Source organism: Gigantopelta aegis, chromosome 10 (assembly GCF_016097555.1).
Source record: "Gigantopelta aegis isolate Gae_Host chromosome 10, Gae_host_genome, whole genome shotgun sequence".
In the NCBI taxonomy this organism is placed as follows: domain Eukaryota; kingdom Metazoa; phylum Mollusca; class Gastropoda; order Neomphalida; family Peltospiridae; genus Gigantopelta; species Gigantopelta aegis.
In genome coordinates, this window is record NC_054708.1 from 88092691 (window position 1) to 88110216 (window position 17526).

The 17526-nt window shown below is 46.7% G+C and overlaps 1 protein-coding gene across 2 annotated transcripts in view; it reads right to left on the bottom strand.

Moving 5' to 3' along the window:
- Nucleotides 1-17526, bottom strand: part of LOC121383070 (protein FAM53A-like) — a 107682-nt gene that overhangs the window by 12137 nt on the left and 78019 nt on the right. For both annotated transcript variants that reach the window (XM_041512840.1, XM_041512841.1), the window contains 2 exons: nucleotides 9765-9819; nucleotides 7032-7750 (listed from right to left, as the gene is read on the bottom strand). In XM_041512840.1, coding sequence (XP_041368774.1) covers nucleotides 7032-7750; nucleotides 9765-9819 — 774 coding nt within the window. The remainder of the gene's footprint in view (nucleotides 1-7031; nucleotides 7751-9764; nucleotides 9820-17526) is intronic.

The window sequence follows — 17526 nt, forward strand, 5'->3', positions numbered from 1 at the left end:
TGCACAGATTTCAATCACCCACACCATGTCCCCAGACAGTGGTTAGACAACAACGTGGTGCACAGATTTCAATCACCCACACCATGTCCCCAGACAGTGGTTAGACAACGTGGTGCACAGATTTCAATCACCCACACCATGTCCCCAGATGGTGGTTAGACAACGTGGTGCACAGATTTCAATCACCCACACCATGTCCCCAGATGGTGGTTAGACAACGTGGTGCACAGATTTCAATCACCCACACCATGTCCCCAGACGGTGGTTAGACAACAACGTGGTGCACAGATTTCAATCACCCACACCATGTCCCCAGACGGTGGTTAGACAACGTGGTGCACAGATTTCAATCACCCACACCATGTCCCCAGACGGTGGTTAGACAACGTGGTGCACAGATTTCAATCACCCACACCATGTCCCCAGACGGTGGTTAGACAACGTGGTGCACAGATTTCAATCACCCACACCATGTCCCCAGACGGTGGTTAGACAACGTGGTGCACAGATTTCAATCACCCACACCATGTCCCCAGACGGTGGTTAGACAACGTGGTACACAGATTTCAATCACCCACACCATGTCCCCAGACGGTGGTTAGACAACGTGGTGCACAGATTTCAATCACCCACACCATGTCCCCAGACGGTGGTTAGACAACAACGTGGTGCACAGATTTCAATCACCCACACCATGTCCCCAGACGGTGGTTAGACAACAACGTGGTGCACAGATTTCAATCACCCACACCATGTCCCCAGACGGTGGTTAGACAACGTGGTGCACAGATTTCAATCACCCACACCATGTCCCCAGACAGTGGTTAGACAACAACGTGGTGCACAGATTTCAATCACCCACACCATGTCCCCAGACGGTGGTTAGACAACAACGTGGTGCACAGATTTCAATCACCCACACCATGTCCCCAGACGGTGGTTAGACAACGTGGTGCACAGATTTCAATCACCCACACCATGTCCCCAGACAGTGGTTAGACAACAACGTGGTGCACAGATTTCAATCACCCACACCATGTCCCCAGACGGTGGTTAGACAATGTGGTGCACAGATTTCAATCACCCACACCATGTCCCCAGACGGTGGTTAGACAATGCGGTGCACATATTTCAATCACCCACACCATGTCCCACACCATGTCCCCAGACAGTGGTTAGACAACGTGGTGCACAGATTTCAATCACCCACACCATGTCCCCAGACAGTGGTTAGACAACAACGTGGTGCACAGATTTCAATCACCCACACCATGTCCCCAGACGGTGGTTAGACAACAACGTGGTGCACAGATTTCAATCACCCACACCATGTCCCCAGACGGTGGTTAGACAACGTGGTGCACAGATTTCAATCACCCACACCATGTCCCCAGACAGTGGTTAGACAACAACGTGGTGCACAGATTTCAATCACCCACACCATGTCCCCAGACGGTGGTTAGACAGTGTGGTGCACAGATTTCAATCACCCACACCATGTCCCCAGACGGTGGTTAGACAACGCGGTGCACATATTTCAATCACCCACACCATGTCCCACACCATGTCCCCAGACAGTGGTTAGACAACGTGGTGCACAGATTTCAATCACCCACACCATGTCCCCAGACAGTGGTTAGACAACAACGTGGTGCACAGATTTCAATCACCCACACCATGTCCCCAGATGGTGGTTAAACAACGTGGTGCACAGATTTCAATCACCCACACCATGTCCCCAGACGGTGGTTAGACAACGTGGTGCACATATTTCAATCACCCACACCATGTCCCCAGACGGTGGTTAGACAACAACATGGTGCACAGATTTCAATCACCCACACCATGTCCCCAGATGGTGGTTAAACAACGTGGTGCACAGATTTCAATCACCCACACCATGTCCCCAGACGGTGGTTAGACAACGTGGTGCACAGATTTCAATCACCCACACCATGTCCCCAGACGGTGGTTAGACAACGTGGTGCACAGATTTCAATCACCCACACCATGTCCCCAGATGGTGGTTAGACAACGTGGTGCACAGATTTCAATCACCCACACCATGTCCCCAGACAGTGGTTAGACAACGTGGTACACATATTTCAATCACCCACACAATGTCCCCAGACGGTGGTTAGACAACAACGTGGTGCACAGATTTCAATCACCCACACCATGTCCCCAGATGGTGGTTAAACAACGTGGTGCACAGATTTCAATCACCCACACCATGTCCCCAGACGGTGGTTAGACAACGTGGTGCACATATTTCAATCACCCACACCATGTCCCCAGACGGTGGTTAGACAACGCGGTGCACAGATTTCAATCACCCACACCATGTCCCACACCATGTCCCCAGACAGTGGTTAGACAACGTGGTGCACAGATTTCAATCACCCACACCATGTCCCCAGACAGTGGTTAGACAACAACGTGGTGCACATATTTCAATCACCCACACCATGTCCCCAGACAGTGGTTAGACAACGTGGTGCACATATTTCAATCACCCACACCATGTCCCCAGACAGTGGTTAGACAACAACGTGGTGCACAGATTTCAATCACCCACACCATGTCCCCAGATGGTGGTTAAACAACGTGGTGCACATATTTCAATCACCCACACCATGTCCCCAGACAGTGGTTAGACAATGTGGTGCACAGATTTCAATCACCCATACCATGTCCCCAACGGTGGTTAGACAACGTGGTGCACAGATTTCAATCACCCACACCATGTCCCCAGACGGTGGTTAGACAACGTGGTGCACAGATTTCAATCACCCACACCATGTCCCCAGACGGTGGTTAGACAACAACGTGGTGCACAGATTTCAATCACCCACACCATGTCCCCAACGGTGGTTAGACAATGTGGTGCACAGATTTCAATCACCCACACCATGTCCCCAACGGTGGTTAGACAACGTGGTGCACAGATTTCAATCACCCACACCATGTCCCCAGACGGTGGTTAGACAATGTGGTGCACAGATTTCAATCACCCATACCATGTCCCCAACGGTGGTTAGACAACGTGGTGCACAGATTTCAATCACCCACACCATGTCCCCAGACAGTGGTTAGACAACGTGGTGCACAGATTTCAATCACCCACACCATGTCCCCAGACAGTGGTTAGACAACAACGTGGTGCACAGATTTCAATCACCCACACCATGTCCCCAGACGGTGGTTAGACAACGTGGTGCACATATTTCAATCACCCACACCATGTCCCCAGACGGTGGTTAGACAATGTGGTGCACAGATTTCAATCACCCATACCATGTCCCCAACGGTGGTTAGACAACGTGGTGCACAGATTTCAATCACCCACACCATGTCCCCAGACGGTGGTTAGACAACGTGGTGCACAGATTTCAATCACCCACACCATGTCCCCAGACGGTGGTTAGACAACAACGTGGTGCACAGATTTCAATCACCCACACCATGTCCCCAACGGTGGTTAGACAATGTGGTGCACAGATTTCAATCACCCACACCATATCCCCAACGGTGGTTAGACAACGTGGTGCACAGATTTCAATCACCCACACCATGTCCCCAGACGGTGGTTAGACAACAATGTGGTGCACAGATTTCAATCACCCACACCATGTCCCCAGACGGTGGTTAGACAACGTGGTGCACAGATTTCAATCACCCACACCATGTCCCCAGACGGTGGTTAAACAACGTGGTGCACAGATTTTAATCACCCACACCATGTCCCCAGACGGTGATTAGACAACGTGGTGCACAGATTTCAATCACCCACACCATGTCCCCAGACAGTGGTTAGACAACAACGTGGTGCACAGATTTCAATCACCCACACCATGTCCCCAGACGGTGGTTAGACAACAACGTGGTGCACAGATTTCAATCACCCACACCATGTCCCCAGACGGTGGTTAGACAACGCGGTGCACAGATTTCAATCACCCACACCATGTCCCCAGATGGTGGTTAGACAATGTGGTGCACAGATTTCAATCACCCACACCATGTCCCCAACGGTGGTTAGACAACGTGGTGCACAGATTTCAATCACCCACACCATGTCCCCAGACAGTGGTTAGACAACAACGTGGTGCACAGATTTCAATCACCCACACCATGTCCCCAGATGGTGGTTAAACAACGTGGTGCACATATTTCAATCACCCACACCATGTCCCCAGACAGTGGTTAGACAATGTGGTGCACAGATTTCAATCACCCACACCATGTCCCCAGACAGTGGTTAGACAACAACGTGGTGCACATATTTCAATCACCCACACCATGTCCCCAGACAGTGGTTAGACAACGTGGTGCACATATTTCAATCACCCACACCATGTCCCCAGACAGTGGTTAGACAACAACGTGGTGCACAGATTTCAATCACCCACACCATGTCCCCAGATGGTGGTTAAACAACGTGGTGCACATATTTCAATCACCCACACCATGTCCCCAGACAGTGGTTAGACAATGTGGTGCACATATTTCAATCACCCACACCATGTCCCCAGACAGTGGTTAGACAACAACGTGGTGCACAGATTTCAATCACCCACACCATGTCCCCAGATGGTGGTTAAACAACGTGGTGCACAGATTTCAATCACCCACACCATGTCCCCAGACGGTGGTTAGACAACGTGGTGCACAGATTTCAATCACCCACACCATGTCCCCAGACGGTGGTTAGACAACAACGTGGTGCACAGATTTCAATCACCCACACCATGTCCCCAGACAGTGGTTAAACAACGTGGTGCACAGATTTCAATCACCCACACCATGTCCCCAGACGGTGGTTAGACAACGTGGTGCACAGATTTCAATCACCCACACCACTCTGCTGTGACCAGGATTCGGGTAAATCCTCCTCACGAGTCTGCAGCTCCCATCAGTTTCAGTTAAAGGAAACAAATACTGTGTTAATGACACCTCAATTTTTTTTTAATTACAGCGATTAGGTGTCTATCCATCCAAAAAATATTAGGGGGGGATTACCAGGAAATATTAGCGGGGGTTACCAGGAAAAAGGCACTTAGACCAACTTGTCAAAGACCAAACAATTAAGAGTGAACAGTATTCAGAGCCAATCTGTTATACCCCCTCCCCAGGTAACATTTGTCAAATACACACATACACCACCATCAGAACCCTCTCCCCAGGTAACATTTGTCAAATACACACATCACCATCAGAACCCTTTCCCCCTCGTCTCTGTCAATCCGACTCATTTGTTCCGTTCGTGTACGGTGCACACTCCAAATTCGACAATGGTACGACTTCAACTGACTATCGAAGATCGAGGAAGGGCTATTGCTTGGCTTCAGGATGGCAATATGCAAAGAAATGTTGCTCTGAGACTTGGTGTTAGTCAGAGTGTCGTTGGCCGACTGTGGCAACGGTACCAAGCAATGAATTCTGTTCGAAATCATCCACGTTCGGGAAGACCCCGAAGCACTACAAATAGAGAGGACCGCTACATCACCAATATGGCTCTACGTCAACGCACAACCACTGCACGCCGATTACTGCGACTGGAACTCGAGTGTCTGATCAAACCATACGCAATCGTCTGAGAGCCAATAATCTACGCTGCCGTCGCCAGGCTGTTCGACCACCACTCCTACTACATCACAGAACGGCCAGACATCACTGGTGCACGCTTCATCTGCGGTGGCAACGTGTTCAGTGGGGTCGAGTGATGTTCACTGATGAGTCCAGGTTTAGTCTCCAGTTCAACGTCGGTCGGGTTCGTGTCTACAGACGTCCTGGGGAGCGCTTCGCTGACGTTAACGTTAGACAACGTCACCGGTTCGGTGGTGGCAGCGTCATGGTGTGGGGCGGCATCTCTATCCACCACAGGACCCCCCTCTATGTGGTGGATGGCAATCTGAATGGAATCCACTATCTGAATGAGATTATCTGGCCGTTGGTTCTCCCAGGCCTTCAGCAGATTGGCGGCGGGGCAGTTCTGCAGGATGACAATGCCAGACCCCACCGCGCCAGGGTGGTAACGGACTTTCTCAGACAACAAGGTATCGCCAGGATGGATTGGCCAGCATATTCGCCTGACTTGGCCCCAATAGAGCACGCCTGGGACAAATTAGGCAGGAGAGTTTGGGATAACCATGCCCCTCCGGCCAACCTTCATGATCTGGGTCAACTTCTTATGGCAGAGTGGCAGGCCATTCCCCAAGAGTTCTTCAGACGTCTGATCAACAGCATGAGGCAACGATGTGTCGAGTGTATTCGCGCCAGGGGTGGATTCACACACTATTAAACGAATGTTCTAATGTGTAAAATCCACGTTTGACAACCTTCAACTTTGACAGCATGTCATGTGACTTTCTTGTATACAGTGACGTTTATTTGTGTTTTTTTGTAAATATGGAACAATAAATAAAAAAATTGGTGTAGTTTACATCATCAATCTAATACACTCTGAAACTTATTTGGTTATACATTTTTGACCCTTAAATTCTTTTGAGTAGTATATACTTATATAACAAACATTATGTTTGGAAACATTGATATGCTTGGGTATTGTTACCAACACACAGTTATAACAAATGTTGCACTAGGAGGGTTACACAATAGTTGAGAGGCCCCGTAGTACTGATAAGCCAGTCACCTCTGTCATCTTGTGGAAGTTGAGTGTAACACCCCCCCCCCCCAGTATACCCCCTGCCCCATGGAGTGAAAGTAACACCCCCCAGTATATCCCCTGCCTCATGGAGGGTTACACAATAGTTGAGAGGCCCGCTGTACTGATAAGCCAGTCACCTCTGTCATCTTATGGAAGTTGAGTGTGACATCCCCCCAGTATATCCCCCTGCACCATGGAGGGTTACACAATAGTTGAGAGACCCAACAATACTGATAAGCAAGTCACCTCTGTCATCTTATGGAAGTTGAGTGTGACTTCCCCCCCCCCCCCAGTATACCCCCTGCCCCATGGAGGGTTACACAATAGTTGAGAGGCCCAACAGTACTGATAAGCCAGTCACCTCTGTCATCTTATGGAAGTTGAGTGTCGGTCGATCGGACTCCCGCCTCCGCTTCTTGCCAAACCTTCTGTCATGGAGGACGCAGGGCTGGGACCGACATCGCGGGATCTTGTGTCGGTACGGCGACAGAGACGTCGGACTGGAAACTCCCATCGCAAACGACACAGAACTAAGCCGCGAGCTGCTGGAAATCTGGTCCTCGTAGGAAAGACTGCGGTTCTGAAGTATTTCAAAGCGGTTGCGGCTTGGGCTGTGTTCGAGCCACGACCCATACGAAACATCGCTTAGCGCCGACAGCGGTCTGGGAATGGGCGAGCCAGGCGGAGTCTGGAGGTCGGAGGTCGTGAAGTGTCCACTATCGACACTGAGCGGCGAGGGAGCCACCGGTGCGATGTGCGTGAAGCCAGCCTTGGGACAGTCGCCATGGAAGTTGGCAAGGTTTCGGTTCGGCTGCTGAGTATTGTTGTTGGTGACAGGAATCACTGGGATGGGCCTCCACAGTTTCGAGCCCTGCGTGTGCAGGAGGGAGCCCATGGAGGGGTCGGCTGGCACCGAAAGGGAGCGGCAGTACTTCTTGGTGGGCGGGGCGGTGGTGGGGGTGCCAGGACTGGTATCACAGACAGAGGCTTTGGGGGTGAGCTTCTTGTAGTGGTCGTCCCCCTTTGACAGCCGCGTGACCAACTCAGAGGATTTCACCGACAGAGTCCACAAGTTCTTGCCTGAAATAACAAACAGTTGTCATTACAATGAAAGGGAAGGGAAGGGAAGGGAAGGGAAGGGAAGGGAAGGGAAGGGAAGGGAAGGGGAAAGGAAGGGAAGGAAAGGAAAGGAAAGGAAAGGAAAGGAAAGGAAAGGAAAGGAAAGGAAAGGAAAGGAAAGGAAAGGAAAGGAAAGGAAAGGAAAAAGGAAAGGAAAGGAAAGGAAAGGAAAGGAAAGGAAAGGAAAGGAAAGGAAAGGATAGGAAGGAAAGGATAGGAAAGGAAGGATAGGATAGGATAGGATAGGAAAGGATAGGAAAGGAAAGGAAAGGAAAGGAAAGGAAAGGAAAGGAAAGGAAAGGAAAGGAAAGGAAAGGAAAGGAAAGGAAAGGAAAGGATAGGATAGGATAGGATAGGATAGGATAGGATAGGATAGGATAGGATAGGATAGGATAGGATAGGATAGGATAGGATAGGATAGGATAGGATAGGAATAGGATAGGAAAGGAAAGGATAGGAAAGGAAAGGAAAGGAAAGGAAAGGAAAGGATAGGATAGGAAAGGAGGATAGGATAGGATAGGATAGGATAGGAAAGGAAAGGAAAGGATAAGGAAGGAGGAAAGGAAAGGAAAGGAAAGGAAAGGATAGGATAGGATAGGATAGGATAGGATAGGATAGGATAGGATAGGATAGGATAGGATAGGATAGGATAGGATAGGATAGGATAGGAAAGGAAAGGAAAGGAAAGGAAAGGAAAGGAAAGGAAAGGAAAGGAAAGGAAAGGAAAGGAAAGGATAGGATAGGATAGGATAGGATAGGATAGGATAGGATAGGATAGGATAGGAAAGGAAAGGAAAGGAAAGGAAAGGATACGAAAGGAAAGGAAAGGAAAGGAAAGGATAGGAAAGGATAGGAAAGGAAAAGGATAGGATAGTGCATTTTAATCTATGCTCTTTTATTTGTATTGCTCTAAGACTGTATCAAAAGTACCAAATGTTTGACATCCAACAGCTGATGATTAATAAATCAATGTGCTCTAGTGGTGTCGTTAAACAAAACAAACTTTAAGTAATCACCTGATGTCAAACATTTTGTTTAACAAAGCCACTAAAGCACATGGATTAATTAATCACTGGTTATGAGATATCGAACATAGTTTGTTTTGTTTGATGACACCAGTAGAATACAATGATTAATTAATCACTGGTTATGAGATATCAAACATAGTTTGTTTTGTTTGATGACACCAGTAGAATACAATGATTAATTAATCACTGTTTATGAGATATCAAACATAGTTTGTTTTGTTTGATGACACCAGTAGAATACAATGATTAATTAATCATCAGCTAATCGATGTAAAACATTTGTTAATTCTGAAACAGTCTTCAGTTGAAATTTGTTTTGTTTAACAAAATCACTAGAGCACATTAATTAATCTTCTGCTACTGGAAGTCCATCGTTTGGTAATTCTAACAGTTCGTGTTGTTTAATGACACCACTAGAGCACATTAATTAATCTTCTGCTACTGGAAGTCTATCATTTGGTAATTCTAACAGTTTGTGTTGTTTAATGACACCACTAGAGCACATTAATTAATCTTCTGCTACTGGAAGCCCATAATTTGGTAATTCCAACAGTTTGTGTTGTTTAATGACACCACCAGAGCACATTAATTAATCTTCTGCTACTGGAAGTCCATCATTTGGTAATTCTAACAGTTTGTGTTGTTTAATGACACCACTAGAGCACATTAATGAATCTTCTGCTACTGGAAGTCCATCATTTGGTAATTCTAACAGTTTGTGTTGTTTAATGACACCACTAGAGCACATTGATTTATTAATCATCGGCTATTGGATGTCAGACTTTTATAATTCTGGCATAGGTACTTTTTCAGCACATGCCACAGCCTTTGATATACCAGTCGTAGAGCAGATGATAGAATACCAATATTTGATCCACTGACTGCCCTAAGCCCCAGCCCTGATTGCACTGATTGGAAGATCAGTCTTGTATAAAGCAAACATATACCTTTCACGGCCAGACTTGACTGTGTCGTGCATGGAATGGAGTTGACAGTGGAGTTCTGAAAGTGGAAAAACAATGTGTTAGTCATTCTCAATCAGTACACTTCTAATACTCATCTGGTTATCAAAATTACACCAAGGGCGGGAGGGTGGGGAGCTGATCCTATGATCTAGTGAACAGTCTACAGAGAGCTACTTCACCAGAAACAAGTCATTGGGTCCACCGATATCTACTTCACCCAAAACAAGTCACTGGGTCCACCGGTATCTACTTCACCCAAAACAAGTCACTGGGTCCACCGATATCTACTTCACCAGAAACAAGTCATTGGGTCCACCGATATCTACTTCACCCAAAACAAGTCACTGGGTCCACCGATATCTACTTCACCAGAAACAAGTCATTGGGTCCACCGATATCTACTTCACCCAAAACAAGTCACTGGGTCCACCGATATCTACTTCACCCAAAACAAGTCATTGGGTCCACCGATATCTACTTCACCCAAAACAAGTCACTGGGTCCACCGGTATCTACTTCACCAGAAACAAGTCATTGGGTCCACCGATATCTACTTCACCCAAAACAAGTCACTGGGTCCACCGGTATCTACTTCACCAGAAACAAGTCATTGGGTCCACCGATATCTACTTCACCCAAAACAAGTCACTGGGTCCACCGGTATCTACTTCACCCAAAACAAGTCACTGGGTCCACCGATATCTACTTCACCCAAAACAAGTCATTGGGTCCACCGATATCTACTTCACCCAAAACAAGTCACTGGGTCCACCGGTATCTACTTCACCAGAAACAAGTCATTGGGTCCACCGATATCTACTTCACCCAAAACAAGTCACTGGGTCCACCGGTATCTACTTCACCCAAAACAAGTCACTGGGTCCACCGATATCTACTTCACCCAAAACAAGTCACTGGGTCCACCGGTATCTACTTCACCCAAAACAAGTCACTGGGTCCACCGATACCTACTTCACCCAAAACAAGTCACTGGGTCCACCGATATCTACTTCACCAGAAACAAGTCACTGGGTCCACCTATATCTACTTCACCAGAAACAAGTCACTGGGTCCACCGATATCTACTTCACCAGGAACAAGTCATTGGGTCCACCGGTATCTACTTCACCAGAAACAAGTCACTGGGTCCACCTATACCTACTTCACTAGGAACAAGTCACTGGGTCCACCGGTATCTACTTCACCCAAAACAAGTCACTGGGTCCACCGATACCTACTTCACTAGGAACAAGTCACTGGGTCCATCCATAACTACTTCACCAGAAACAAGTCACTGGGTGCACTGATATCTACTTCACCAGAAACAAGTCATTAGGTCCACCTATAGCTACTTCACCAGAAACAAGTCAATGGGTCCATCTATAACTACTTCACCAGAAACAAGTCAATGGGTCGACCTATATCTACTTCACCAGAAACAAGTCAATGGGTCCACCTATAACTACTTCACCAGAAACAAGTCAATGGGTCGACCTATATCTACTTCACCAGAAACAAGTCAATGGGTCCACCTATATCTACTTCACCAGAAACAAGTCAATGGGTCCACCTATAACTACTTCACCAGAAACAAGTCAATGGGTCCACCTATAACTACTTCACTAGGAACAAGTCAATGGGTCCAGCTATAACTACTTCACCAGGAACAAGTCAATGGGTCCACCTATAGCTACTTCATCAGAAACAAGTCAATGGGTCCATCTATAACTACTTCACCAGAAACAAGTCAATGGGTCGACCTATATCTACTTCACCAGAAACAAGTCAATGGGTCCACCTATAACTACTTCACCAGAAACAAGTCAATGGGTCCACCTATATCTACTTCACCAGAAACAAGTCAATGGGTCCACCTATAACTACTTCACCAGAAACAAGTCAATGGGTCCACCTATAGCTACTTCACCAGAAACAAGTCAATGGGTCCATCTATAACAACTTCACCAGAAACAAGTCAATGGGTCCATCTATATCTACTTCACCAGAAACAAGTCAATGGGTCGACCTATATCTACTTCACCAGAAACAAGTCAATGGGTCCACTGATATCTACTTCACCAGAAACAAGTCAATGGGTCCACCTATAACTACTTCACCAGAAACAAGTCAATGGGTCCACCTATAACTACTTCACCAGAAACAAGTCAGTGGGTCGACCTATATCTACTTCACCAAAAACAAGTCACTGGGTCCATCTATAGCTACTTCACCAGAAACAAGTCAATGGGTCCAGCAATAGCTACTTCACCAGAAACAAGTCAATGGGTCCACCTATAACTACTTCACTAGAAACAAGTCAATGGGTCCACCTATAACTACTTCACTAGGAACAAGTCACTGGGTCCATCTACATCTACATCACCAGAAACAAGTCACTGAAGGGGGATTGATCCTAAGACCCATCACATCACAGGTGAACACCATACCACCCAATGTAAGAAATGTGAGCTGGTGGCCGGCATGTGGACGTGAACAAAGATAAAAAATGTGAGAGTGTGGCTTGCATGTGGATATGAACGAAGATAAAGAAATGTGAGCTGATGGCTGGCATGTGGACTGAACGAAGATAAAGAAATGTGAACTGGTGGCTGGCATGTGGACTGAATGAAGATAAAGAAATGTGAGCTGGTGGCTGGCATGTGGACTGAACAAAGTTAAAGAAATGTGAGCTGGTGGCTGGCATGTGGACTGATCGAAGATAAAGAAATGTGAGCTGGTGGCTGGCATGTGGACTGAACGAAGATAAAGAAATGTGAGCTGGTGGCTGGCATGTGGACTGAACAAAGTTAAAGAAATGTGAGCTGGTGACTGGCATGTGGACATGAACGAAGATAAAGAAATGTGAGCTGGTGGCTGGCATGTGGACTGAACAAAGTTAAAGAAATGTGAGCTGGTGGCTGGCATGTGGACATGAACAAAAATAAAGAAATGTGAGCTGATGGCCGGCATGTGGACCTGAACGAAAATAAAGAAATATGAGCTGGTGCCCGGCATGTGGACGTGAACAGAGATAAAGAAATGTGACCTGGTGGCCGGCAATTGGACGTGAACGAAGATAAAGAAATGTGAGCTGGTGGCCGGCATGTGGACCTGAATGAAAATAAAGAAATATGAGCTGGTGCCCGGCATGTGGACGTGAACAGAGATAAAGAAATGTGAGCTGGTGGCCGGCATGTGGACGTGAACAAAGATAAAGAAATGTGAGCTGGTGGCCAGCATGTGGACATGAACAGAGATAAAGAAATGTGAGCTGGTGGCCGGCATGTGGACCTGAACGAAGATAAAGAAATGTGAGCTGGTGGCCGGCATGTGGACGTGAACAGAGATAAAGAAATGTGAGCTGGTGGCCTGCATGTGAACCTGAACGAAGATAAAGAAATGTGAGCTGGTGGCCGGCATGTGGACATGAACGAAGATAAAGAAATGTGAGCTGGTGGCCGGCATGTGGACCTGAACGAAAATAAAGAAATATGAGCTGGTGCCCGGCATGTGGACGTGAACAGAGATAAAGAAATGTGACCTGGTGGCCGGCAATTGGACGTGAACGAAGATAAAGAAATGTGAGCTGGTGGCCGGCATGTGGACCTGAATGAAAATAAAGAAATATGAGCTGGTGCCCGGCATGTGGACGTGAACAGAGATAAAGAAATGTGAGCTGGTGGCCGGCATGTGGACGTGAACAAAGATAAAGAAATGTGAGCTGGTGGCCGGCATGTGGACATGAACAGAGATAAAGAAATGTGAGCTGGTGGCCGGCATGTGGACCTGAACGAAGATAAAGAAATGTGAGCTGGTGGCCGGCATGTGGACGTGAACAGAGATAAAGAAATGTGAGCTGGTGGCCTGCATGTGAACCTGAACGAAGATAAAGAAATGTGAGCTGGTGGCCGGCATGTGGACATGAACGAAGATAAAGAAATGTGAGCTTGTGGCCGGCATGTGAACCTGAACGAAGATAAAGAAATGTGAGCTGGTGGCCGGCATGTGAACGTGAAGAGAGATAAAATAATGTGAGCTGGTGGCCGGTATGTGAACCTGAACGAAGATAAAGAAATGTGAGCTGGTGGCCGGCATGTGAACCTGAACGAAGATAAAGAAATGTGAGCTGGTGGCTGGCATGTGGACGTGAACAGAGATAAACAAATGTGAGCTGGTGGCCGGCATGTGGACCTGAACGAAGATAAAGAAATGTGAGCTGGTGGCCGGCATGTGGACATGAACAAAGATAAAGAAATGTGAGCTGGTGGCCGGCATGTGGACATGAATGAAGATAAAGAAATGTGAGCTGGTGGCTGGCATGTGGACATGAACAGAGATAAAGAAATGTGAGCTGGTGGCTGGTATGTGGACGTGAACAAAGATAAAGAAATGTGAGCTGGTGGCCGGCATGTGAACATGAACAGAAATAAAGAAATGTGAGCTGGTGCCTGGCATGTGGACCTGAACGAAGATAAAGAAATGTGAGCTGGTGGCCGGCATGTGGACATGAACAGAGATAAAGAAATGTGAGCTAGTGCCCGGCATGTGGGCGTGAACGAAGATAAAGAAATATGAGCTAGTGCCCGGCATGTGGACGTGAACGAAGATAAAAAAATGTAAGCTGGTGCCCGGCATGTGGACATGAATAAAGATAAAGAACTGCAGAGTTCAGTGGAGTGGAACTCATTGATCTGAAATCAATTTGCACCAGCTCTAGAGTGAGCGACGAGTCGTCGTACAAATACATACTTCATGTTTACCTCGCCAGATCAAACCGCTGTCATCTAGTGAGCAAATATTGACAAGTTGCAGCCAAGGGATCGGTTTTAACCGTTAACAAACTGCCAACTCAGCAAACTGCTTCACAATGTTGAATAAATGATCAGCTAATTGTCCACTGATGAAAATTATTTTACTCTGGACAATAATAACTGGTACAGACTTTATTATTTTATTTATTTACACCAGATTTCTTCTTGTTTTTTTCTTCTAAAAATCTTTTATTTTTAATAGACATACGCGACTTAAAAAAAAATATTTAAAAAAAATAAAAAATTACTAATGAAAATTAATTCTGAAAAACTAAACTGCTAGACACCTTTATAAACAAATCATCTGGTGAAAAGCACACTACATGTGTGTACAGTTTATATGGATTCATGTATTAATATAGCTCATCCAATGTGATCAATTAGAACAAGCTGTTAGGTGAAATGTTGGTTTGCTACAACTTTATCCATCTTTCAACACTCCTCCTTCGATTTGCCAAGTGCCTAAAAAAATCTTGTGTTGTCAATGAATACAATGAATTTATTTGTCAGTTTGGTGGTTTGACTGAGTACTCCCATGCTTGTTAGTGTACTTTTTAAGATCATACAGTCATGTATGTGCCCTTTTCAAACATAGCACCCCTCTCTGAACACAGTAAGTGCCATTAACTGTTACACACGCTCCAATGAAAAATCTGGCATCATCCATTGATCTATGCCTGTATACAAAATAAGGCTACAGTATAACTTATTTTCTTTAATTTGGCCTTGAAAGAAATTTAAATAAACAACCAGTAATTGTTTTTGTGAATTCTGGCAGTCTTTGACCACTATAGAAAACAATGGGTTTTTAACAACTGTACAAAGATATCGTATAAATAGGCAACTGTTCTCTACCACTGCATTTAAGTTATCTGAAATCAACCAACTTCACTTGACCACAAATGTTACATAGCAAGTTTAAAGTAGAAATGTCAAAGCTGTTGTTGGGGCTAAATGAACACTGCTAGTTTCACAAATACTACATGTAGGTATGTACCATGTATGCTGGCGGTAGCCAGGCTAGGGTTGCTGATAAATGGTGGGAACTTTGGACAGGCTTTTCAAAACTGCACAACCAACATGTGCTGAGATAAAGCACATGGCCGGTGTACACACAAAATGCATGAAACCAATGCCTGCCAGATTGATAGAGATATTAGTTGACATTTGACATTCATTTTACTCCACAAAGCAACGGGAAATCATTTGTTTTGTTTAACACCACCTACCTCAGCACAATTTAAACTACAGCTGTTTGGTGTTGACATATGATTATATCAACACTTGGGGAAAGAGGAGAGAGACAAGACAGAGACATACTGCTACCACATAGGTTACTCCAACTATATACTAGCATGGGATCTTTTACATGCACTTTAGATGGGACCCACGGGATATAGCCCAGTCATAAAGTGTTGTTTGACGGGCGGTCGATCTAGCAGGATATAGCCCAGTTGTAAAGTGTTCTTTGACGGGTGGTCGGTCTAGCGGGATATAGCCGAGTTGTAAAGTGTTGTTTGACAGGTGGTCGGTCTAGCAGGATATAGCCCAGTGGTAAAGTGCTTGTTTGACAGGTGGTCGATCTAGCAGGATATAGCCCAGTGGTAAAGTGCTTCTTTGATGGGCGGTCAGTCTAGCGGGATATAGCCCAGTGGTAAAGTGCTTGTTTGATGGGCGGTCGGTCTAGCGGGATATAGCCCAGTGGTAAAGTGCTTGTTTGATGGGCGGTCGGTCTAGCGGGATATAGCCCAGTGGTAAAGTGTTGTTTGACGGGTGGTCGGTCTAGCGGGATATAGCCGAGTTGTAAAGTGTTGTTTGACGGGTGGTCGGTCTAGCAGGATATAGCCCAGTGGTAAAGTGCTTGTTTCACAGGTGGTCGATCTAGCAGGATATAGCCCAGTGGTAAAGTGCTTGTTTGATGGGCGGTCAGTCTAGCGGGATATAGCCCAGTGGTAAAGTGCTTGTTTGATGGGCGGTCGGTCTAGCGGGATATAGCCCAGTGGTAAAGTGCTTGTTTGATGGGCGGTCGGTCTAGCGGGATATAGCCCAGTGGTAAAGTGCTTGTTTGATGGGCGGTCAGTCTAGCGGGTTATAGCCCAGTGGTAAAGTGCTTGTTTGATGGGAGGTCGGTCTAGCGGGATATAGCCCAGTGGTAAAGTGCTTGTTTGATGGGCGGTCGGTCTAGCGGGATATAGCCCAGTGGTAAAGTGCTTGTTTGATGGGCGGTCAGTCTAGCGGGATATAGCCCAGTGGTAAAGTGCTTGTTTGATGGGAGGTCGGTCTAGCGGGATATAGCCCAGTGGTAAAGTGCTTGTTTGATGGGCGGTCGGTCTAGCGGGATATAGCCCAGTGGTAAAGTGCTTGTTTGATGGACGGTCAGTCTAGCAGGATATAGACCCGGTCGGTCTAGCAGGATATAGCCCAGTGGTAAAGTGCTTGTTTGATGGGCGGTCAGTCTAGCGGGATATAGCCCAGTGGTAAAGTGCTTGTTTGATGGGCGGTCGGTCTAGCGGGATATAGCCCAGTGGTAAAGTGCTTGTTTGATGGGCGGTCGGTCTAGCGGGATATAGCCCAGTGGTAAAGTGCTTGTTTGATGGGCGGTCAGTCTAGCGGGATATAGCCCAGTGGTAAAGTGCTTGTTTGATGGGAGGTCGGTCTAGCGGGATATAGCCCAGTGGTAAAGTGCTTGTTTGATGGGCGGTCGGTCTAGCGGGATATAGCCCAGTGGTAAAGTGCTTGTTTGATGGACGGTCAGTCTAGCAGGATATAGACCCGGTCGGTCTAGCAGGATATAGCCCAGTGGTAAAGTGCTTGTTTCATGGGCGGTCAGTCTAGCGGGATATAGACCCGGTCGGTCTAGCGGGATATAGACCAGTGGTAAAGTGCTTGTTTGATGGGCAGTCAGTCTAGCGGGATATAGCGCAGTGGTAAAG